This window comes from Pelodiscus sinensis, chromosome 3, assembly GCF_052426305.1.
Source record: "Pelodiscus sinensis isolate ZL-2025 chromosome 3, ASM5242630v1, whole genome shotgun sequence".
NCBI lineage: Eukaryota > Metazoa > Chordata > Testudines > Trionychidae > Pelodiscus > Pelodiscus sinensis.
Genome location: NC_143054.1, coordinates 123756839 through 123782037, shown reverse-complemented (window position 1 = coordinate 123782037; position 25199 = coordinate 123756839). Strand labels below are relative to the sequence as shown.

The following is a 25199-nucleotide window of genomic DNA, read 5'->3' as shown; positions in this document are numbered from 1 at the left end:
TGAAAAAACAAAAACCAAACCCTGACATTGGTAGGGTTGCCAGGTGTCCGGTTTTGAACCGGACAGTCCAGTATTTGAGTTTTCTGTTCAGAAAACAAATGGAGAAAATAGAAATGTCGGGTATTTTCTAAATCAGCTGTAATGCAGATTGTGATGGAATGTCAAGCGTGTCTGGTATTTTTGTTGAAACCATCTGGCAAGCCTGGACATTGGAGCGTTGTGGCAGACCAGGAGTGAGGGGTCTTTTACTTAGAAATTGTGTCTGGTGATACAGTCTCAGGGCTTGGCCTTAGGGCTGAGACTGGTTTAACACCCCCCCCCCCCCTAATAAAGGCCGCCGGGGATCCGCCGGGAGAGGCTAATTAGAAAGCGGGAGTGAGAGAGAAAAGGGGCGCAGGCCCTGGGGGGTGCGCAGGCACGTGGGGAAGGCCCGGGTGGGCGGGGCCGCGGGGAAGGGGGCGCAGGCACACGGGGGAGGGCCGAGGGGAGGTGACTCCGAGAGGGGGGTGTCGGGTGGGCGGGGCGCACTGCGGGTCCGGCCAGCAGGGGGCGGGGCGGGCGCGACGCCGGGGACGCTGCGGCTCCTCGCCCCGCCCAGCGGAGGGAGCGGGCGGCGGCTATGGCGGCGGTTCTGTCCCCGCGGGTCTGTGACAGCGACCCGGCCACGCCCGGGGCCCAGTCCCTGAAGGTGAGAGAGGCGGGCCGGGCTGGCAGCCCCTCCCCCTGGCGCGGCGGGATTCTCCCGGGAGCGCGCGGGGGGAATCAGACCTACCCCCCCCCCCGTGTTATGGGGGAAGTGACCGGGCGGGAGCCAGCCCGTAGCGCAGCTACCTCCCGCCCGGCCTGTTCCCATCGCCCCCCCCTCGGCCCACAGAGACCCCAGCCCCGTAGGGAGCCGTGGCCCGGGGGTGGGATAGGGAGCCCTGGATGCCTCTTCCCGCGAACGGGCTACAGCTCCTCAGCCTTCTCGCCAGAAGGGCTAAGCCCGGGCAAAGGAGATACAGCTCCCGGGGCTCCTCCAGGGTTGGCTTCCTGGCCTGGAAGTTGACCAGTTTCTAGGTTTGGGACTGGCCAATCTCGCAGGAAGCTGAAAGCCGCCCCCGTGGGCCAGGGATGAGCAGTGGCTAGTATCTTTGCAACGGGTCTTTCCAGTGATGTGCAGCTGTTTCCTGCATCTCCCCTTCCTTCAGATTCAGAGGTGACCTTAGCAAATGCTGTCTGAAAGTATCTTGGATAACTCAAGCTTGCAAGTGGTCTAAAAAGGCCTAATAATAATACAGAGTACTTTTATTCAGTACCTAGGAGGTTAAATATCATCTCATTTATACAGATGGAGGAACAAAAGTGCACAGAAGGTGGACTGGTCATACAGGGAGTGCATGGAAGAACTGAGAATAGAGTATTAGATTTTAAGTCCAAAAAGGATCATTTTGGTTAAGACTGATAAATTTAGTTTAATCAACTAATCGAATTTTCAGCAGCTATTCAGTTAGGGTACATCTACACTTGCTCCCTAGTTCGGACTAGGGATGCAAATGTAGGTGACCAAAATTGCTAATGAAGCGGGGATTTAAATATCCTGCGCTTCATTAGCATGATCTGGCTGGCATGTTACTCCGCTCAACAGCTGATTAGACCCAGGAAGTGCGTGCCAGAACACGTTCGAACCAAACCCCTTGGTTTGAATTAACGTTACTCCTCGTGCACTTCCTGGTTCGAATCAGCTGTTGAGCAGAGTAACATGCTGGCAAGATCATGCTAATGAAGTGCAGGACATTTAAATCCCCGCTTCATTAGCAATTTTGGTCACCTACATTTGCATCCCTAGTTCGAACTAGGGAGCAAGTGTAGATGTACCCTCAGTCAATAAGGGCACCTTTGCCTTTGAAATGTAGCAAGAGCCCTGATGGCTCTTGCTATGTTTCAAAGTCAGAAGTGCTGTGGGAGCAGAGGGCAAGCGGGGGACACAAGCAGTTCCCTGCTGGCCTGCAATTCCTGATTTTGAAATGTGCAAGAGCCTCCCCTCACCTGGGGCTCTTGTACATTTCAAAAGCAAAGCGTGTGTGGGGGAGTCAAGCAGACTGAGGAGGGCACTTGTACATTTCAAAAGTAGGAAGCACAGGGCTGACTGCTTGAGGTCCCCCCCCCCCTTGCCCTCTACTCCCACAGTGCTTCTTCTTTTGAAATGTAGCAAGAACCCTGCACCAGTTCTCCACTGTGCTCTCCTTGCCCTGCCCCCTGTGCTGGGAGGAACTGGCTTTTAAGCCAGTTCCTCCCAGCGCTGGCTCCTGCTCTTCCTCCTCCCCTTCTTGCTGCCTCTCTCTAATAGAGACAGCGGGCGGAGGGGTGCTACTAGTCAAGTCACTAGTCGACTATCCAATATGCTTATTGGATAGTCAACTAATCACTTACATCTCTAATTTTGATCATTGGTTTGATTTGATCTGTGTATCCTAGCTCCTTTTTTCCCAAGTCTAATAGCTATGGTTGAACTAGACCAGGCATGTCCAAAGTCCGGCCCGCGGGCCAATTGCGGCCCGTATTCCGGTTTAATACGGCCCCCGCTTCCTCCCCCTCTCCTGGCTCCCCGGCGCTCTTTGGAACTGGCGCGCCCAGCGCGCCGCTTCTGGCCGCACCGCCACCGCCGCTGCCACCCATGGCCTCCGCGGTCCTAGAGCCTGCCCTGTAGGGCACGTTCGCAGCCCCGCTCCCCCGCTCGGCTGCGGGTTCGCCCTGCCCCCGGGCCGCCGTGAGGCCGGCGTGCCCTGCGCTCTCCGCCCGCCTCCAACCCCGCGGGCCCTCCGCCTTGGGGCTGAGAGTGGAGGGACGTCCCTCACGCATGTTCACTTCTTCAAATCTGGCCCTCTTTGAAAAAAGTTTGGACACCCCTGAACTAGACCATCTCCTCTGGAAAAAATCTTGTGTTATGAGCTGGATGAAAATTTGTTTTGGGTTGAGTTAAAACTGTATTGAGATTGATAAGTGTAAATTCATCCTTCAGTTAACATAACTCTAAGAGCATATACTGCTAAATAAGACAAAGTGAGTCTTTGCCCACGATAGCTTATGCTCCAATACATCTGTTAGTAAGGTGCCACAGGGCTCCTTGTTCCTTTTGCTAAATAAGAGAAAAGGAGTGTGTGAATGGGCCCAGGAACTTTTGCTGAGTATTGAGGAGTGTGTGTGTGTGTGTGTGTGTGTGTGTGTGTGTGTGTGTCTGTCTGTCTGTCTGTCTGTCTGTCTGTCTGGAAGCATGGTGGCTGACCTGAAGAAACTAGGGGCAGTTTTTGTGTTGAGGTGTGGCATGAAAAGAATGCCCTTGGTGCTGTGAGCAAAAGAAGCTGTTTCTTGTTTTATTTCTTCTGTATCTAGAGAAACAGGATGTTTGTGTAGTTTTTTTTAAATAAACAAGACTGCATCAAGTAAATATCTTTCACTAATTTCTACTCTCATTTTGAACACCACAGGCTTTGGCAGAAAAAGAGCAATACTAATATTAAAGTTTCTAGTGATAGCTGATTATCTGCACTTAATTTTGCACTTCATTTATAGTCTGAATTTGTCTATCTTATTCTTACACCTTTTGTGTGCTAGATTGTTTGTGCTTATCAAATTTCTATTCTTTGTGTAGGTTTTTATAGATAGTAATCAACATAGTTCCCACTAAGGTGTGCAGTCCTGCACAAAAAAATTCTTCCTTCACTCACTTCTTCTGGAGAGCTGCACAGCAGCATTCACATTGCGGGCGGCTACTCCGGCGGGTAGGGCTGACTAAGATTAATTGGTGAGGGAGCCACTGAGATGGGGGGGTCAGAAGCTGCCGCGGGGGTGTATGTGTGTGTCCTAGTGGCTGGGGCTTCCACGTGGCAGGGGTGGAGCCTGTTCTGGCAGCTGGGGCTAGGAATGGGACCTGCCACATGGCAGGGGGTGTCTGCTCCAGCGTCTGGGAATGTGTGTGTGTTAATAAATTGGGTGCCATGGTAGCACACATCCAAACCAGCTCGCATGACTTCAATATTGGTGCACAAGCCAAAACTCACTTCACTCATGGTTAGAAAATCTTTGAACACTGGTCATCAAATAACCTTTTAATCTTCTATTTGTTAAACTAAATAGCTTGAGCTCCTTTAGTCTCTCACTATGAAGACATGTTTTCCAATCTTTTAATCGTCCTCATGATTTTTCTTTGATTCCTCTGCAATTTAGTTCTTTTAGCCATGTTGTTGCACCATGGACTCGAGTTCAACTGTGTCCCACCATGAATCCCCATTTTTTTTCAGAAATTGTTTCCCATGATAGGATTCCCCAGTCCAATCACTCTGACCTTATAATTGGTTGAAACCCAGATCTTATAACTATGGGTATGTCTACACTAGCCCCCTAGTTCGAACTAGGGAGGCTAATCAGGGCAACCGAAATTGCAAATGAAGCGCGGGATTTAAATATCCCGCGCTTCATGAGCATGTTCCTGGGTGGTTGTCATTTTGGAAACTAACTAGCCTGGAATAACTGCCCGTGTCTACATGCGGCAGTGAAACGGGAGTTCGAAGTAAACCCCTGACTTGAACTAGCTGTTACTCCTCGTGGAATGAGGTTTAACAGCTAATTCAAGTTAAGGGGTTTACTTCGAACTCCCGTTTCACTGCTGCGTGTAGACATGGGCAGTTATTCCAGGTTAGTCAGTTTCCAAAATGGCGACCGCCCGGGAACATGCTCATGAAGGGCGGGATATTTAAATCCTGCGCTTCATTTGCAATTTCAGTCACCCTCATTAGCCTTCCTAGTTCTAACTAGGGGGCTAGTGTAGACGTACCCTATCAGCCCTGAGCATGCCCTATGCTACACACTGCATTCTTTTGTGTATTAGGTTTTTTATAATCTTAAGCTATATCTACAATACAGACCTTACAGAGACACAACTATATTGGTGCAACTGCGCTGCTCTAAGGTTTCCAGTGTAGCTGCTGTTTTGGTTGGAGAGAGCTTTTTGTGTAGCTTAAACTACCCCCCAGAAGTGGCAGTAGGCTTGTTGGTGGGAGAGTTGTCCCCATCAATGCTTTTCTTAATGAAATTTCTGTTGGTTAAGGAAGTGCTTTTCATTGCCCTAATGGACAAAAGTTTAACCAGCTAAAGTGCTAGTGTAGACAGTCTTAGACTCTAACTAGAAATTTCTGAGAGAGAAACTGCTGAAATAATTTTGGGGTTAAAAATAATGAAAATCAAGAGGTGAATAACTCTTTCTTCTTAACTACTCTTCAGAAGATCAGAAGCCATTTTGGGGGGCAATGCCAAATCTAGCATTAGAAAGTATGGATCTAAAAAGAAAAACTGGTTAGACAACAGAGATCAGCATTGGGAATCCTTGCCATATTCTCCACTATTGTTGAAAATGGTGTAGTTGAGGTGATATAGGAATAAAACAATTTTAAAAGAGTTACAGAAATTGTCAGTGTACAGGCAGTCCCCGGGTTACGTACAAGATAGGGACTGTAGGTTTGTTCTTAAGTTGAATTTGTATGTAAGTCGGAACTGGTACATATTGTAGGGGAAACTCTAGGCAAACATTTCTCCAGAGCTCAGTTTTATTCTCCCACGCCTCACTTCCCTCAGTCCTTTATTCTCAAGCTGAGGTGTCTGCTGAGAAAAACCACTCCGTGTCTCCCAGGTCTGCTGGGGGGGGCGCTAGCTTAGCGTCTCCCTGGTCTGCTGGGGGGAAGCAGCTAGTGCGGGGTTGCCTCACCCCGTTTGTAAGTAGGGATCTGATGTAAGTCGGATCCATGTAACCCGGGGACTGCCTGTATTACGTCTGTGTTCCCAGTATTCAGTATTAGCTGACTCATTACTTCTGTGCTATCCTTCATTGTAACTTATTTTAGTGCTGAAGCTGCATGGCTGATTCTCTGTTGTTCCTACCAGCATTTAGAGGCTGAGTAACAAAGACAACAAGATTTTGATCCATTTATATCATTTTCCCTTAGAAATAGATTTTGTAACAAAAGCGTACAATGTGATGCACTCACTAGTTTTTTCTTTTTACTTCTCTGTTTCCTTTCATGAAAACCATCTTTTTTTGAAAGATACCACCAGCTTGAGACAATTTAAAGAAGTTTTTAAAATAGCTCTAATTGCACCTGCTTCAAAATTTCTTTTCCATTTTTTCCTAATTAACAAAAATGTTTTTTTCTTTTCTTTTTTGCTACATGAAGACCCACACAAAGGAAAAGGGGAAGAGACTAGACAAAGAGTTGTCAAATATATGAAGTAAAATAAAAAGAGAGAGAGACAGACATGTTTTTTTCTAATCTTTTCACTGTATTGGTGTTACAAGTATTATGTAGCTACAGTAGGCAAAATTAGTTTATAAATCACTGTTGTCTCTTAAATCCATGTTTTGAAGTGTTATATTTGAGATTGGCTTTCCTGTTATATGTTGTTCACTGAATAAGACTTAGCAAGTATACCTGTCATTAATAAACAAATATTAAGTGTAACTTTGTGATCTTGACTGTTTTTGACAGGTTCTTGCATAAACAATATTTTACAAATGTTATTAAACAAGATAAAGCCATTGAAGGCTTTTGGTTTCTTCCAATGATTTGTAATTTGACAGAGTTGCAGCTATTAAGGATGTGTCATGCTGGATCATGGATGTTGCTGGACCATAGATATTGCCAAGCCAGACTAGAGACGTTCAACTTGTACTTCTAAGGATCAGATTGGGTTTAGACACAGCTACCTTTCACAATCCCAAAATTATTAGCTTATTACATCTTTCTGACTCTTTATATTTTGATATTCTAATACATTAAGTACATGCTTAACTTTACACTTTATTACTTTTACGACTTGACTTCATTTTTAATGCTTGCTCTCCATTTTTATTTCAGGATGATACAGAAGAAAATTCAAATGATGGCAGCCAGCCATCAAAACGACGACGTATGGGCTCGGGGGACAGTTCTCGAAGTTGTGAAACTTCTAGTCAAGACCTTGGGTAGTATCACTTTACTAAGATTGTATCTTTTTAAACACCGTTTTGTTGTATTTTTTGCATAAGTTTTGCATTAGCTCCTTTTTATCTGTTTATAAGTTGCTCATGCATTTCTCTGACCTGGTGATTTAAAGTATTGTGTTGATTTAAATGGAAATTAGATAAAGTTCTAGAAGCACAACATTGTTAACAGTTACTTTGAGTATTATATAATACTTTCTTTTGTAGTGAAATGTACTATTATTATTTCAAACCCATTCTTTTTGTGTTTAGCTATAGCTACTTTCCTGCTGAAAATTTAATAGAATACAAATGGCCACCTGATGAAACAGGAGAATACTATATGCTTCAGGAGCAAGTCAGTGAATACTTGGGTGTGACTTCATTTAAACGAAAATATCCAGGTATCCAGGTTGCAAAAGCTTGTGTAAAAATCCTGTTGATTTCACTGTGTACAAACTGGGAACTCACATCGTTTTGAATATAACATAAGTCTTTCAGTTAAGAGGGTGATGTCAAGTTAAAAATCATGCTTAACTATTTTTCTGTTACTAATCATTTACATTAGCTGAAAAATCTGAGCCAAGATTTCAAAAGCTACTAGTGATATTTGTGTGCCTGTCTTGAAATACTACAAAGGGGCCTGCTTTACAGAAGATGGGATGATTAAGTCACTTTTCTTAATCTTGGTCCTAATTTATTTTTGAGCGTTTGTTACTTTTGGGAACATCGTGAATATTGTTCAGTTTGGATGGTGAACTAGGTTTGTCAGTTTCGATTTCCAACTCTTGCACAATAGTGCGGGCATTATATCCACCCTAAGGGAAAATATCAGAATAATCAAGGAAATCTATGCTTCATTTATGAGAATTGGTGACAGTCTGTCTTATCCATCAATTATTACTATAGTCCTTATATTAGAATTTGTAAACAGTTTTTAGCAACATACTTTCTGCCTTTACTATTTGCCAGTGTCCTTTTAATTTCTTGGAGAAAATGTAAATTTAAAACTATTTATAATAAAACCCAAAAAATGAACATCCTTTTTTATAATGACACAATACTTTTATTTTGGAATACTTTTTCCTGTGTTAAACTAATATACCCTCAGATTACATTAGCAAGATGTTATTTTTTTCAAACTTTCTACTGTTAATTCTGGATTGTACTACTGCTAAACTAAATAGTAACTAAATAGACATATTATTGTATGGACTTCCTTTTTCATCACATGAAAAAGAAGTTGTAAACTAGTTTTTCCCCTAACTGGAACTCCTTCTATGATGGATGTGGGAGTGTATAACACTGCACGGTTTTACTGCTGTTTTGTCTTTTCTTGGAGATTTAGAGAGACGAGATCTGTCTCACAAGGAGAAACTCTACCTCAGAGAATTAAATGTCATCACAGAGACTCAGTGTACTTTAGGTAAGAAAACAAAATGAATTTTCAGATTTCTTATATAGTTGGATTAGGCTAGACTATTGATTCCTGTCTTAAAATGATAGAAAATCAAGTTATTTCTTGACTAGACATTTATATTATTTTTATTATTATTGTTTATTGTACATTTAAAATGTAATGTCATTGTATTTTACATTTTCAATCTAAGGTCTTCAACAAATTACTAGACTCTACATTGTTTTTACCATTTCTAATGACTTCATTTGCTCATGAGGATATTTTATTAACATAGGCCCTGGTTTTCCAAGCTGATCAAGAGAACCTCTGTGTCATCATGAAGTTCCATTGGCTTAGATGGGGCTTTGTGTTGGTACAAAGGTCTGCATGTGTTGATCAACTTGCAGGTTTGAGGACATGTGAATTAAAGTACTCAAGCATATTCATATCAGAATGAAAACCTTAATATTTTCTTTTTTCACTTATAATACACATTAACTTGGATTGACGTAATGATTGAATAATGCTTAACACCAGGGCTTGACAAAGCGCGGCGAAATCCACTCGCCAGCCCCGCACTGCGCATGCGCCAGCCCCGCACTGCGCATGCATGCACCACCGATGAACGGGGTGACCGAGTGAAATCTACTCGCCACGGGCGAGTAGATAAATGGATTTGTTGAGTCCTGCGTATCACAATTATTTTTGATAGTGCAAATCTGTGTTACTGCTTTCTCATTTAGTACAGGAAGTTGAGTGTTATAGAAGATTATTTTCATTGCTTCTTTGTATGCTGTATCTTTTCATTTATTAGTGGTTTATTTGACATAAACAGAATAGCAATAGCTGCATAATATTTTGGGTATCTGAGTTCCCTAAACTTTTTTTTTTTTTAAAGCAAAGTATGGGGCTTAGACATATGGTTTCCATTAAAGTCAATGAGAATCACACACCAAGCCCAAAATGTTTTGAAAATTAAGGGATGAAGGGGTGGTTTTTAGAATTTCTAAAAAAATGTTGCCATGTTCAGTGAAAGGTACCAGTTATGTTAGGCTGTCTGCTTTAATGGAAAACTTTACAATAGACTATAGGTCAAAATGGCAAATTCCATACAATTTGTTTTGCAATGTAGCATTATTGGTGGTTTTTTTAAATCTAGGTTTAACAGCCTTGCGCAGTGATGAAGTGATTGATTTGATGATTAAAGAATATCCTGCCAAACACGCTGAGTATTCTGTAATACTGCAAGAAAAAGAACGCCAGCGAATAACAGATCATTATAAAGAATACTCTGTAAGTTTCTATTTGACTTTAATGAACCAGATCTGTAAAATATTGGGCATGGGGATTATGTGCCTTTTTCAGTATCTGATTTTTACAGATTTATTTTGTGAATTAATCCAATTATTTTTATTTCAGCAAATGCAACAGCAGAACACACAAAAAGTAGAGGCTAGTAAAGTTCCAGAATATATTAAAAAAGCTGCCAAGAAAGCTGCAGAATTTAACAGCAATTTAAACCGGGAACGAATGGAAGAAAGAAGAGCCTATTTCGATTTACAGACACATGTAAGTTGACTTAAATTTATTGCTTGATAATACGTAGCTGCTTCAATATTATAGTAGAAATACTAGTCTTTTTGGTGCTTTTTCTGAAAACATACTATGTAATCATTTTTATCATAATACTGCATTAAAATAATTTGGTTTAGAAATAGATTTGACTGTGTACATTTTAAAAAGTTATTTTACCAAATAGAATAGAATTTTTCACTTCAGTTTTTTAAAATGTACTTCAGTTAGTTAATGTAATTTCTCAAGGTAGAAAGACTTCCATATGAGAGAGCACTGCTGGTACTACTTAATTTAGAAATGAGACAAATAAGTGTTGTGGTAGTAGTATATAAAATAGAATAAAGGAGGTCAGGTCATTTGGATACTCCTGTTACCATTTCTCATGATGCAGAAATAAGGGGAGACTTAATGAAATTGAAAGTAAACAAATTTAAAACTGATAATTACTGATTGTCAAAGTTAGCTTGTGATAGTAAATTCTATAAATTATTCCCGAGTCAAACATTTTAATAATATTCTAGTAATTTATGAATAAAAATAATTTTCATAGTTCAACTATAAAGGATAAAAATATGTATCAATCTTGCTTCAGAATGTAAGCCAACCAATACTTGCCTGAAGATAGTTTAAGCAGAAACTTTCCTAGACTATTTGAAGGTTTTAGACTTTTCTGACATTTGCCCCTGTCAGCAACTGGATAGTGAACCACTGGTTTGATCTTTTATGGCAGTTCCTGTGGTCTTCTGTTTTGTATATTTTCATCATACCTGATGTTTTTGTATACAAAAGTCTGCTTTCAAAGTTGGATTTCCTTGTTCTCATGACTTTCTTCTATTATGCCTCTATGGTAAATTTACATTTTAAAGATGCTCAGTATGAAAACCAACTTACGTTTTACTTACTTTATTTATCAGCTTGTATGGTAATTTAAATGTAATAAAAGAGTGTGTTTTTTGTTTTTTTATTCTTCTTCTGTCTCAGGGTTTCTCAAACTTAATTGCACTGTGACCCCCTTCTGACGGCCAAAATTACTACATGACCCTGGGAAGGGGGACTGTAGCCTGAGCCTCATCACTTGGCACCAAAGCACAACCTCTTCCATCCAGGGGAACATCAATATATGATGACTTTAGTCTTGGGCAGTGGGGTTCGAACTTTGGTCACAAATCCTGTTTTACTGGAGTCGCCAGGGCTGGCTTTAGACTTGCTGGGATTTGGGGCTGAAACCAATGTTTCCTCCAATCTTTTCCATCCACGTGCAGAATAAATGTTTTATGTGCACTGAGGCATGTGTGGGCAATCTGCTAATCAGCTAGGCAGCATTTGAATTTCTCCTGAGTGCACAAAAGCACAGCTTACAGGGAACTTTTGTTGAGATCCACAGTTTTGAGAACCACTGTCCTATCTTATTACAAAGTCTTGGTGCCATAAAGATGATTAGTTGTCCATTGTGATAAATAGACATTTATTATTTAGATTTTTATAGAATATTATTTTGACAAAACTATAAAATAAGTTTTTATATAATATATGCACTGAGGTGTTGGAATGCATCAGGGAAAATCAGGTGACTGTTCCAGCATAATAAAGGCCGAGTTTAAAAATGTGGAAAAGTCAAGTGACTTTAAAACAAATGTTGCTAGTTTGGAAAATAAGATATTATTTTGTATTAAATGATACAGATTATCCAGGTGCCTCAAGGAAAATACAAAATCTTACCTACAGAGAGAACAAAGGTTAGTCCTTATCCAGTGGCTCTCATACCCGGCCAGTTCCAGGAGTACTACAAAAGGTACTTACAAAGATATCATAGCTACTGTTTATGTTACATCTACTTGCTCTGTATTCCAGGAATTTAGCTGAGAAGGGTAGTAGTGATAATACTTTGAAAATAATTTTGAGTGAACTTTTTGGCTGAGATATGTAAGTCTGCAGTTCCAGAAGACTGAAGTTCATTCTTCACTGAACATATTTGGCACTGGCAACAGCAGTGCAAACTTCTCCATGCTGCTCTGTCAACGTGCCTCAGCCATGTTCTAGAGCAGGGGTGTCCAAACTTTTTTCAAAGAGGGCCAGATTTGATGAAGCGAACATGCGTGAGGGCCGACCATTTTGCCTGACATTCTTTGAACCATTAAAATTAAATGCAAATTAACTATTTTATGCAAAGTTTATTGCAAACGGCATACTTTTCATTTCGTCACATGGATGACAAATCTAAACAGGTGTTAAATCACTCTGCCTTTCATATCTGAAGGCCAGATGAAAAAAAAATCCAGGAAGCTGAAATATATGTCAGGAACATTGTAAAGTACATTACATATTATTGGTAATAAAGGTTGTCTGTCAACTTTTAAGTTCAAAAAATATGAACAGGAACATAACACCAAGTATACATGTTGTGTCCAAATATATTAATAACTGATTTAGACCAACTAACATTAACTGAGATTTTACAATGTATTCATCTCAATACATATGGATTCGTTGGGGGCCATAAAAGATAGATATTGCCAAATTACCTGTGGGGCCGTATTAAACCAGAACACGGGCCGCAATTGGCCCACGGGCCGGACTTTGGACATGCCTGTTCTAGAGGGATCAATTTGACATGCAACAGAGTGTAGTTCACTCTCTCTGTCTATTCAGTATTTGACTTCCCCAGAGACTGTCAAGAATATTTGCAGTATGTCTGAATTTTATGTTGCAGGCGCGTGGTCAAGTATTTTTTATGCAGCTGTTCAGCATGAACACAGATAAACAGTTTTATGGGATTTTTTTTTTTTCAAGACTGATGACTGCTAACAGCTAATTGATTTTTTTTTTCATGGCCTGTGAAATTGTGTGTGGGGGAAGAAGGAAAGTTTTGGTAAACTGACCCCTCTCCCTCTGAAAATGTCTGTAATTCTTTGTGTTTATGAACTTTTAAAACCTCTGCCATGTGTACAATATATTGTATTGCCCAAGATTAGCATGGAAATATTTTCTCTGACAAGTTCCCTAATCTCTGTAAGGGCTGACTCAATGTGTGCCACCTCCAGAGTGAAGCAGATAGGGACACAGCTTGATCTGGTTATTAGAATGGATAGATGGGATGCAAGATTTTATTCCTGGCTGTCACTGGGTTCCAGTGTGACAAGTCATTATTCACTGTAAGTGTCAGTTTTGTCACTGGTAAAATAGGAATAATGATCACCTTGGTAAAGTGCTTTGAAATCCTTAGATCAAAGTTGCAAAATAAGTACAGGATAAACTTAAAAAACAACAAATGGTCTGGTAGCATTTTAAGACTAACAAAACATGTGAATGGTATCATGAGCTTTCGTGGGCACAGCCCACTCCTTCAGATGATCGGAGTGTTGGAAGTCCAGATGTTGGCTCTGGACATCCAACACTCCAGTCATCTGAAGAAGTGGGCTGTGCCCACGAAAGCTCATGATACCATCTACATGTTTTGCTAGTCTTTAAAGTGCTACCAGACTATGTGTTGTTTTTAAAGTTTATCCTGTACAGACTAACTCGGCTACCCCTCTGAAGCAAAATAAGTACAAAATGTCTTCCAGAAGGGTGTGGTTTTATCAAAAAAGGCATGCCCACACCTAATGCACCTATGCTTCCCATTCATCTTCCCTAATGCTGACTGAAGTAAAGTTAAGTGGAATAATGAATTCACAAAAACTTTCTCTGGTATTTAGTTGCTAGAGATATGGACGGTTGCATACCTGCACATATGTTGTTTTCTCCCAATGAAAAACACTTAAAATATTAGAAATTGAGGCAATTTGACGGATTATAACTTCATTAAAATGTTTTATATTATGTGACAAATTAATCCTATGCCTATAAATTTCATGTGTGTTTTAAAAAAATTCCCACTCTGCTGGAACAAGCTCACTCCTTTCTAAAGGAAGTTCATTTCAAAATTAACATATGATATGTGGACTGTAATTGTCAGATATTTGACATTTCAAATCTGAGAACTGACACACAAAACTATGGCCCCCTACTACTTTATTTTTTAACCTATTAAATAATCAAACTTGTTTTATACTTATGCATGTATCCATATAAAATTGGTAGATGATATAAAACTAGGGGGCTGCATCCTCTGCTCGCTACACTCACCTACCCCCTTCTCTCTGGCCGCTTTCGCCTCGCTAAGAGCTGATGCTGTTGTCCTGCAGGAAATTTTTTGAATGTGTATAGAGAGATAAATAGCATATTGGAGATCATAAGTATGACTTATTGAAGGATTCAGTGTATGCAGCATTATAGGTCTGGAAGGTTCCTTGAGAGGTCATTAATTTCAGGCCCTTGCCCTCATGACAGGACCGCTTTTATCTAGACCATCATTGTGAAAGGTTTTTGTCTTATCTGTTCTTAAAAACTCACCAATGATGGAGATTCCACAAGCTCCCTAGGCAATTTATTACATTGCTTTACCACTCTGACAGATAGGAAGTTTTCCCTAATGACCAGCTCAAATCTCCCTTGCTGCAATTTAAGCCAATTGCTTCTTGTCCTATCCTCAGAAGTTAAGAACAATTTTTCTCCCTCTTCCTTGTAGCCACCTTTTATGTTATTGAAAACAGTTATTGTGTCCACTCTGTTTTCTTTTTTCCAAAATAAACCAATTTTTTTCCAATCTTCCTTTGGAGGTCATGTTTTCTAGGCCTTTAATCATTTTTGTTGCTCTTCTCTGGACTTTTTCCAATTTGTCCACCTCTTTCCTGAAATGACACACACCCAGAACTGGACGTAGTCCTCCAGTTGAGGTTTAATTTGTGTGGTTTAGAGCAGAGGAATTTCTTCTCATGGCTTACAGCAGCATTTCTCAAACTCTGGGTCATGATGGAGGAGGTTGCAAGCAACTTAGAGGGGGGTCACAGGACAGTCCGTTTTTTGGGGGTTTTGGGACAGTCTGGTAAAAATATTGAGAAAATACTGGACATGTATAATGTCTGGTATTTCCGTCGGCTGGGTACCTGACAGAAGCCTGGAGGAGGTGAGGGGGACTGGCTGGGAGGCGGGGCGCAATCTGACGCCTTGGGGAGGAGGGGAAGCCCTGTACGTGCTCCTGAGCGCTGGTCAAGCACGTGGTGGAGCCGCAGCCGGATTCACTTGTGCTTCACCAGAACTGTGTGCGAGACGGGCAGCGCCCTGGGATCTGCACATGCCCGGGTCAGTCCTGCTCCCTGCCAGCCGATTCACAGTCCTCCTGACCCCCTCCTGGCCGGCCAGTTCTCCTCCACTTCTCCCGATCTTCTGTGGCCAGCCCCGCTACCCCTGCTAGCCCTGCTTCTGGTGGCTGGTTCCCCTGCCCGATCTCCCCCAGCCAGCTCTGACGACCCCCCCAACTCCTTTGGCCAGCCCTGCTGCCCCCGACTCCTCCCTCCCTCTCCCGCTAGCTCTGCTTCCCGCCAGCTGGTTCCCCTGCCCGATTTCCCCTGGCCAGTCCCGCTGCCCCCAAGTCCCCCTTTACTTGTGGAGCAGTGTGGTGGGGGGTCACACAAATTCATTTAGAATTTTAGGGGGTCACGGTATTACAAAGTGTGAGAACCTTTGGCTTACAGCATTCCTGCTAGTACAGTGGTCCCCAACCTTTAGAGGCTCCCGGGGGCGGGGCCACTCACGCGCCGGGTGCCCGGGGGCGGGGCCTCGCGTCCTGGGGCACGCCAGGGGCAAGGATGCCATTGCACCCAGCGACGGCATGTGTCCCAGGGCCGGGGCCGCCCGAGCGCCTTGTGCTGTAGGCCCGGGGCCGGCACCGCCGTCCGAACCGCTCGCCTGGGGCTGGCGCCGCGCGCCCGCATGTGCCCCGGGGCTGGGGCCGCCCGCGCACCAGGCGCCGGTGTGTGTCACGCCCCTGGGGCCGGCGCCTCCAGTGTGCCGCGCGCCGGGGGCGGGGCCGGCCCAGGTTGTCGGCGGGCGCCATGGCGCCCACGGGCACCGCGTTGGGGACCACTGTGCTAGTACATCCCAGAATGTTGTTTTGCTTTTTTTGCAATAGTGTTACACTGTTGACTCATATTTAACTCTTTGTGCAGTCTGACCTCCAGATCCTTTTCTGCAGTTCTCCTTCCTAGGCAATCATTTTCCATTTTGTGTGTGTGCAACTGATTGTTACCTAGTCAGTTGATTTCTCAGACAGTAGGATATAGCACTTGATCCAAAACTCATTACAATCAATAGAAAGACTTTATTGTTTTCGGTGTACTTTGGATGAGGCATTGGTCCATGATGTCTGAGGAACAGGCACCTTTTACTGGACTGAGCGTGTGTGTGTGTGTTTATAAATGTTAGTCCATGTTAAACAATATTTGGTAACATTTATGACCAAAAAGAGAGAATGCATTTGTGACCCACATTTTCTGAATTTTGTGCATAATTACTGTATATGGGCACACAACTGTGGTAATTTTATATACAATTAAAAATGAGCTTTGAACTGATCTGGCCTTTTTTATTTTCCACTGGCAGTTAAATGGTTTAAATATTTTGTTGATGGTGTATGTAGAGATGTAAATGATTAGTCCCTCGACTAGTCACTTCCCACCCCTTGCTGCTTCTTAAATGCTGGTTCCCCCCAGTACTGTCTCTGCAGGGGGTAGGGGCGTAGCGGGGACGAGTCTTTTAAAATGTATTAAGAGCCTACCGTCTCTTAATACATTTAAAAATCAGAAGCACAGCAGGGGATGGGAGGGGTGGATGCAGCGCAAGCTGGGCCGGCTGATTCCCAGGTTGCACCAGGTCCCCCCTGCTGCGCCTTAGCCTTTAAAGTTGGCCTGGCTTGCACCGCGTTTCTCCCTCCCCCCATGCTGCGCATCAGCCTTTTAAATATATTAAGAGCCAGCAGGCTCTTAATACATTTAAAAGGCAGAGCCGCAGTGAGGTTAGCTCTCGGGAAGGGAATTAACACCGCTGCAGTTCCCCTGCTTATTGACTAGTCGATGGAAAATCCATCGACTAGTCAATTAGTTCATTAACCTATATTTGACATCCCTAGGTGTATGTGTGTGTAAGTAGTTGTATTAGTAAGCAGTTATTTCTTGACTTTAGATACTCCCCAGATGAACTTCGCTATTTGCCATTAAACACAGCCCTTTATGAACCACCTTTGGATCCAGAACTCCCTGCACTGGACAGTGATGGAGATTCGGATGATGCAGAAGAAGGTCGAGGTGACGACAAACGGAAAATCAAAGGCAATTCGGTGAGATAAATTGAGAAGTGATCTTAAACAAAAAAGAGATTCTTTCCATTTCTTTCCCTTTGATCAATGTCTGTAATTACTTCAGTGGGATTTTTAACATCTGTGTCCAGTAGTTTAGATTAAAAGAAAACTGTGAGGCAAAACCAAAAAGTTTGGCTTTACTATTTTAATGCTGCTTTTTGACTTATGAAATCCGGCCTGTAACTTCTTTTAAAACTGTTTTCCTGCTGCTTTTTTACACTGAAAATACCAGGTCCATGCCCTTCCTTACTTTTTGCTACAGAGTCTTTCGAGAAATGAATAATATGATTATGTAGATGTGTGACCCAAGCTATAGTTTCCCACTTCACTCTTTCCTCTGAGTTGAAGGGGAGGGAATCCTTCTGCTGTAATGCCAACCTCTTTGTGGAGACATATAGGCATGAAAGGTTACAATAAAACAGGCCGTATCACATTTAAATGTCTCCTGTGCTTTTGTAGAAAAGAATCTGCTAACCCTTGTTGGCATTGGAGATTAGAAAAGAATGGTTTCTCTATCCAAAAAAGTGATGGTATTTTTGTTTACAGGACAACTCATCTGGCAATGTATCTGAAGGTGAATGTGCCAATGACAACCAGGAGGATTCTTTTCAGGGAAGACAAAAACCAAGAGACAAAAGTGCAACTCCAAGAAAAGATGGCTCCAAACGTTCTGTACTGTCCAAATCAGTTCCTGGGTACAAGGTAGAAGAAAAAAGCCCCTGACTCCGCTTCTTTACTGACCAGCCTCTCTCCCTGAAATATTTAACTTTGTTTTTCAAAAATATGGAAGTTCTGCTTGCTGTACTTCACTAGCTGCTCTCCTATTGTGCTCTCCAACTGTTTGCTTCTTTCCTTCCTATTTGACTTTATTTCACTAGGGGCTTTTCTGTTACCCTGGCTATGGAGTGGCTTCTATTTTTGTGTCATAACTTATTCCTGGGAAATTACAACACAAAAATTATGGCTGTTTATACAGAGATTTTTATATTTTCCTGGCTGCTTTAATATTGCAGTCAGAAGTTAGTATTCACTGTTTTTGTCTTACTGGTAGTAAGTGTGGCAACAGACCATGAGATCCCATGCTGTAAAGCACAGCAATATGGTTGAATAAGTGCATGTTATGACAATATAATCAGAGCTTTTCATCCTCAAGGATCCAAAGTATTGACTATTTATAGGTTTTACTTCACTTATCAGTAAGCGTAGCCACCTTTGGGATGGATTACAAAACTAACTACAGTTTAAGCAACACTACCCAACCTCATAGGACAGATATGGAGAATAACAAATTATCTAATACATGTCACAAGAGAAATTTCTAGAGGCAGAATGTTCTTACTCAAGTTAAAATTTGGTTATGACACTGAGTCTCTTTAACATCTGTTAAGCAGTGATTACAAAACCCAGGATAAAATAAGCAATATTAATGTTTTCCCAGTAGTCAAATAAGGATTACATATATTTTAAGAGAAATTAGAATTCATCTGCATTATTTAAATTTTAGGCTCTAGAACTATAAACAGTATAGGAGTCTTGATTTTTATACCTTCAAAAACACATGTGGCCCCATCCTGCTCCCATTGAATTCAGTAAGACTTTGTCATTGACTTCAGTGGGAGCAGGATCAGTTCCGTTGTGTGAAAGATGCTACAGTGAGGAAGGGTTTAAAGCATGGTGATGGGGAGTGTTTGCCAAAAGATGCTGTTGAAAAGCAATAATTTTTTCTGTGATATCTAAATCATATATTCTGAGAAATCTTGCAGCAGCAAAGGTAAATTGTGAGCTGTTAATGGTTTGAATTTTATATTCAGGAATGTTTGCTAACAATCAACATTTACTATTGGTTGTTAAAGAAGCTATACATCAAACTTAGAAAATAGTTTTCAACAAGAATTGGACAACTTAAATTTATTCTATACCTGCACAATGCATATTTTTTTTGCTGTTTATAACAAATAACTATCAAGCTTCAGCTATCTTTCCTCTTTGGAGGAGTTGCTTAAGACAGATGCAAATTATGGATATTTGAACTGTTGGTATACATATCTTTTTATATATGTAACTTTTCAAATTGTTTATTGCAGACCCAAACTCACACCAACATTTTCAAGAATATGAAATCCAAAGATGAAGCTTGAAAAAGTGTTTAATTTTTTAAATCTTTTATAATAGAGAATGTTTGCAACTGGCCTGACCGAATAAGCTTCACTTAGGTGTGAAGACCACAAAGTATGGTGTCTGTTTGGTTAGTCTGTTCTATTTAGTGGCCTTTTTGAATACATAGAACTAATTAAACAGAACCATTTCTAAGGTTCTGAACTCCTACAGCTGTACAAGTAATGCAGTACTGCAGTTTGAAAGAGAAGTCAGATGGCTATTATCTATTAGTTTAAAACTACAGATTATGTTAGTAATAAAGCAGTTCATGCAAGCTAACTGGATAACTTACAGTGCCAAAATATTTGTATGGCATATTTTTTCACAGTTTCAGTGTACCTAGCATTACTCAAAGGTGATGCATCAGGTTGTCAGTACTTCAGAGGTGGCAGAGTTGTGTATTTTTAATGGGAATTTTGAAACATAAGTAGTATGCCCCATTACATGAAATATCTTAATTGATTTAGATATAAACATTCTTGTTGAAAGTGGTCTATAAAAAGATTAACAGATATCGATACACCACAATGTGCCTAAATATAAAGGCACTTTATGCTGAAGGCTAGAAACCAATTTTAAATGTCCCTTTAAATTCTGGTTTTTGTAATATTTTTCATCTGTATTATTCTGTTTGTCCATTTTATAGGATAATAATCTTTAGGTTACAATTAATTTAAAATTGAAGGATAAATGCTACAACATCAACATGTATGAGTGTATAGGTATAGTAAGTACAGTTTAAGTGATACAATAGAATTCTCATATTCCTTTTTTTAAGCAGGAAAACGGTGTATTTTGTATGAAGCCATTTTCATTAACTGTCAGCCTTTTAATTAGTATATAATGGTTAGCATGTTTTATATTTCATTACATCACAAAGTAGAGAGTCTTGGATGTTGCTATAATTGATACAGGACTGGCTACTACCGTTGCACATACAGGGTTCTCTTCCCAGAGTTCAGGAGTTTTTTGCACATAATAAATTTGCCATGTGTTGAGATGTTAAGTCCCCAAAACTTTTGGTTTGGGTTCATTTATATATGAAAATTGAATGCCTTGCCCACAGGCAATAGGACCTCAGAGAAAACTCGTGCTTGTTTCAGTAGTTGAGCTTGATTTGAGACTCTGAGCTGCAGCACAGCAGCATGGAAGTTAGTTATAAGGGAGTCCCTCTGCCTCACTCTTCATTAGATAAGATGAAGGTGATTTGGCAAGCAAAATGTGAAATGGTGAAATGAGATATTATGATTTTGCATACAGGACAGACAGAATTTTTCATAGTGCTCCCTAAAGGCCATTTAATTTCTTTAGGATGTAGAACTTGAATTACTTTGAAATGTGAATACCTTGCATTTAGTTATTCTCCTCTCCCCTACCCCATTCTATGTTAAACAGAGTGCTTCCATCCCTTTGGGGCTCTCTACATTTTTAGTATGCTGTGATTTATTTCACTGTTTCTAGTGAACACATGTTAGTGCAGTGGAAGTAGAGGGAAGTATTAACAATAAATACACCTAAGTCAGTATTTAATTTTATAGTTATATGTATCAAAGTATTAACTACACATAAACTAGCACAGGTACAATAACCCAAAGTTAGTTTAGTTTCAGTGGAATATGGGGGAGTTTTCTGCTGTATATTATAGCAGTATAATATGAATTATTCATAGCTGAAATAGAATTTTGATTAGAAAAGTGCACTTGCTATTTTAGAGAGGTTTGTTTTACTTAGTTATAGGTAAAATGTCATAACAAAAACCTTACTCTTAGAATATAGCAGTAAGAAACAAGAGGATAATTAATACACTGCAAAACTGAGGTTTAAGTGTGTGCCACTATCCTTTTGTTGGGAGGAGCAGGGTATAGAAGGTATTTATGTAGATGTAGAATAGTTACAAGTAAGAATTTTCTATGTATGCTTTCACTTCCATTATATTTATTTTGTAGAGACATTTGTGAATGTTAGACTTCTTTTATGGTTTTATTATATTTATGTATAAAACAGGTTTGACTATGCTTTTTTTAAAATAAATAAGCAAAAAAAGTCTTTATGAATGCCTCTGTCATCTTTTGAAAAGGAAGTTACATATAATATCTGGTGGGTTTTGTTATATTTAAAACTTCTCAGGCCAGGAAAGTTAAGCAGATTAGAACCATAAAAGGGGATTTAGTAAATTAAAGAAAATTGAGGCAGGGCAATGAATTCTGACAAATTGCTGAAGACATTAATTATCTTGCTAAGTGTTAGAAAAGAGCTGACTGGGAAATAGCATTTTTGTTTTAAAAGGGGAAGTATTGAATACCTTTTAAAATAGTTTTATATTCACTGCCATGATTATTAATACTATATTAAGTAGAAAATACCCATTTTTATTCTTTTTTCATTTGGCAGGTTTTTTTAAATGGAGCAAGTCCCATTATGACCATTTATCAGTAATCACATACTTTCTTGGGGAGTAGGCTTTTCATTAAAAGCTCTTCCATTGACTAGATGGCTGCCTGTGTACTATAGAACTAAAATATCACTGACATACACTGGCTTTTTAAAAATCTCTGGCAGTGGTGGATTTAACATCAGTAAGTGTTTATTTGAATCCATAGCGTCATTAAGGTGTAATAGATTGAAGTCTGACACTAAAGCTATTTAAGTGACCGTTTCAAAAATAATTTGATACCTTTATTGTATTTTTTCTTTCCCTCAAATAAAGCTACTGGCTTATCTTTTGTGTTTGGTCACAAAATTACTACACAGATACTGGGAACCTCAAAGCAAATCTAAGTCCCCGGAAGTTCTTTGCCTTAAGTAGATATTATGAACACTCAGTTCCTGTCTCTCACATCATTTCCTAGCAGTGTCATAAATGTAGAACTGTAGTGTTTTCTATAGCAAGATCTTGGATATGGAAGAAAGGAGCAATAAAACTGATTAAAGCAACACAACTATCTTGTGTATTAGACATTTTTGGAAACTTGCAACAATAAAAATTAAGTATGATATTCCGGCATTAGTTTTAAGCTTCCATTCAAATGAGTTAAGTAATTTTCTATTTCTTAAAGGATATTTGTTTCTTTATGTACATGGAAGCTTGAGAGTTTGGAAATTCATATAAATGTTTTCCTGTTCCTTCCACAATTTAACAAATTTGATTTAGGTTTACAATTATGATATAATATATATTATTTGTATTCCCTATTAAGGGAAGTGCTAACTGAATCTTGCAGGAGAAACCAGAGCAAGAGTGTATGCTAATTCCATTTTTTGTAAAATGATTTACATATAGCTCACTGTGCACATGTTTTAAATATCAAATTGGTATGCATCTTTCCTAAGATTTTAAAAAAATAACCAGTGTTTATCAATTTCACATTATGTCTTAAGGTTCACTTTGATCACAGATACAGAAAGTTCATTAGTAATTTTAAAAAGTTAAAATGGAGATACGTTAACAAATTTCCTGTTGAATCCTTTATAAATTCTTCTGGGATGAATTTATAGCCCTCTTCTACCCTTCCAGCCAAAGGTCACTCCAAATGCTATTTGTGGAATTTGTCTGAAGGGTAAGGAGTCCAACAAGAAAGGAAAGACTGAAGCACTTATACACTGCTCCCAATGTGACAACAGTGGTAAGTATCTATATACACTTTAACTGGATTGCTGGGAGTTTTCATTGCCAAAAGTGGAAGTATTTTGTATAATACTAAATTTGCATACAAACATTTCAATCTTAATTAGAAACTTTCTCTTTAGAATTTCCATGCTTGTACTTAAGTATGTACTAGAACAGAGTCACTGTGCTGAGTCTTAGGTGAGCTAAACTTGTTTTTATAAAATAGCTAGTAACTTATATATATTACTTTAAAACTTCATTTCTAAAGATATTAGTAATATTAATAATATTGGTTTTAACCTAGGCCACCCTTCTTGTCTTGACATGACCGTGGAGCTTGTTGCTATGATTAAAACCTACCCTTGGCAGTGTATGGAATGTAAAACATGCATTATATGTGGGCAGCCTCACCATGAAGAAGAAATGATGTTCTGTGATGTGTGTGACCGTGGTTATCATACCTTTTGTGTGGGGCTTGGTGCTATCCCTTCAGGTAATGAAGCAAAAATTAGCCTTTAAGGGTTGGGATGTTCTACTGTGTAAGATTACACTTCCAGAGGTATGTGTGAATTAGTTGAATGTAAACATTAAGTAGCATCTGCAGTATAAAATAGTATTAACTGAATTATCCAAAACACCAAAAATGAGATTTTTGTAAAATAAATTTTCTGTATATTTTGATAATAGTATAGGATTTGGAAACTTCATCATGTTACAATACTGGCTTCCTGTCAAAACTAGAGTAGGGCTGGGCTCAGAACCCTACTTTTTCAGTTTCCCCACAAGATATTGAACAGTTATACATAAAACAAGCATATATAAACTTTGTGTTTCTTCATATTGATAGAGTATAACCTTTGCATTGTTTTAAAAGTGCAAATGCTTTATTAAAGTAGAAAAAAAATTGCATGTTCTTCCCATCTGTGTAAATACTCTTGATCTTTTTTTTTTACATCACAATTTCTATTGTCAACTAAGTAAACCCAGGAACAAGTTTAAACTTGAAATTGAAACATAACTGGTGTCTGGTACTATGTGCAGTTATTTATATCCGCTTTATATTAATACAAAAGATACCAGTTTAATAATATTTCACTCATTTTGCACCTGTGTAAATGACTGCACAAGGTGTATGGCAGTCCGGAATCAGAATTAAAGAACTAGATCATTGACAGTAGTCAGTCTGTGCAATACTAAATCCATGTTGCAAAATACTGCTACTGTATTGATTCATATTTAGTAAGTTCTGCAGTGCTAGCTGCCTGTAATACCAATACTTCCATTTCCTGAAAATAGTGTGAGATGTAGTAGAGTGGACAGTTGTTCAATTGCTGATGAACACTCTTCCCTTCATGTTCTGTGATTTACACTAGGCTGTACATTAACTGAGCCATATTAAAGATAGAACACAGAATCAGTTGATATTTCTTTAAAGTAATCAGTCAACACATTAAAATTATGCTTTGATCCAATACTTCACTTCTGACTCAAGCAAAATTGAGTGCATGGGTAGTGTTTCTCAACCAGCCTATAGTAGGATTGCGAAGTCCAGTTTGACATACAGTATGTTGGGAATGTATATGCCATTACCTGTTTCTAACACTAGTACTATCTTATACACTTAAATTTGAAGATAATTTTGCATGTTACCAGCACAGTTAATAGCCAAAAAAAAAAAAAAAAAAGTTTACTCGTCTTGTAGAATAGTCACAAGCTCTACAGGAAGAATAAAAACACTGAATGTCAACTCTTCTTTCGTAGGTCGCTGGATTTGTGACTGTTGTCAAAAAGACCCCCCCACACCTAGAAGAGGAGGAAGAAGGGGAAAAAACAGCAAAGAGGGCTAAATGAATGTATCTTCCAGTAAGATTAACTGCACAAATTGAAGTGATAAATTTGGTGCTATTTAACCAACCACTCTCTATATGGAACAAAACCACTTAAGCATCTTTTACCAAATAAATTGTTTTATAATTTTGGCTGTGTTTTCCTATGATGGCAGTAATTGAACATGCATTCTGTTATGTCAGTTTAGACTGACATCTCAAATTTCCATTTAAGAGGGGAAACTTTTTCACAAAGTCTTCTCAGAGGCAGTTTACAGTAACACACTTTTATATGCCAATGCCTCATAGCAATAAATTCTACATGGAGAGAAAATTACACAAGTTTAGGTATTTGCATAGCACTCAATTTTATTCCCCAGGATTCAATCAAAGCAAAGCATACAGATTCC

The 25199-nt window shown here is 39.7% G+C and overlaps 1 protein-coding gene across 2 annotated transcripts; it reads left to right on the top strand.

Moving 5' to 3' along the window:
- The first annotated feature begins 534 nt into the window (after positions 1-534).
- On the top strand, positions 535-24942 carry PHF10 (PHD finger protein 10). 2 transcript variants are annotated; one of them, XM_075924684.1, is made up of 12 exons: positions 535-688; positions 6888-6994; positions 7265-7395; positions 8340-8417; positions 9550-9683; positions 9810-9959; positions 11648-11757; positions 17025-17178; positions 17746-17901; positions 22871-22979; positions 23268-23456; positions 24725-24942. In XM_075924684.1, the coding sequence occupies exons 1-12, from the start codon at positions 620-622 to the stop codon at positions 24808-24810; spliced, it is 1473 nt and encodes a 490-aa protein (XP_075780799.1). In that variant the 5' UTR covers positions 535-619; the 3' UTR covers positions 24811-24942. The 2 variants fall into 2 exon arrangements, with proteins under 2 accessions (XP_075780799.1, XP_075780798.1); XM_075924683.1 differs by having other exon boundaries at positions 8334-8417.
- Positions 24943-25199: the final 257 nt, after the last annotated feature.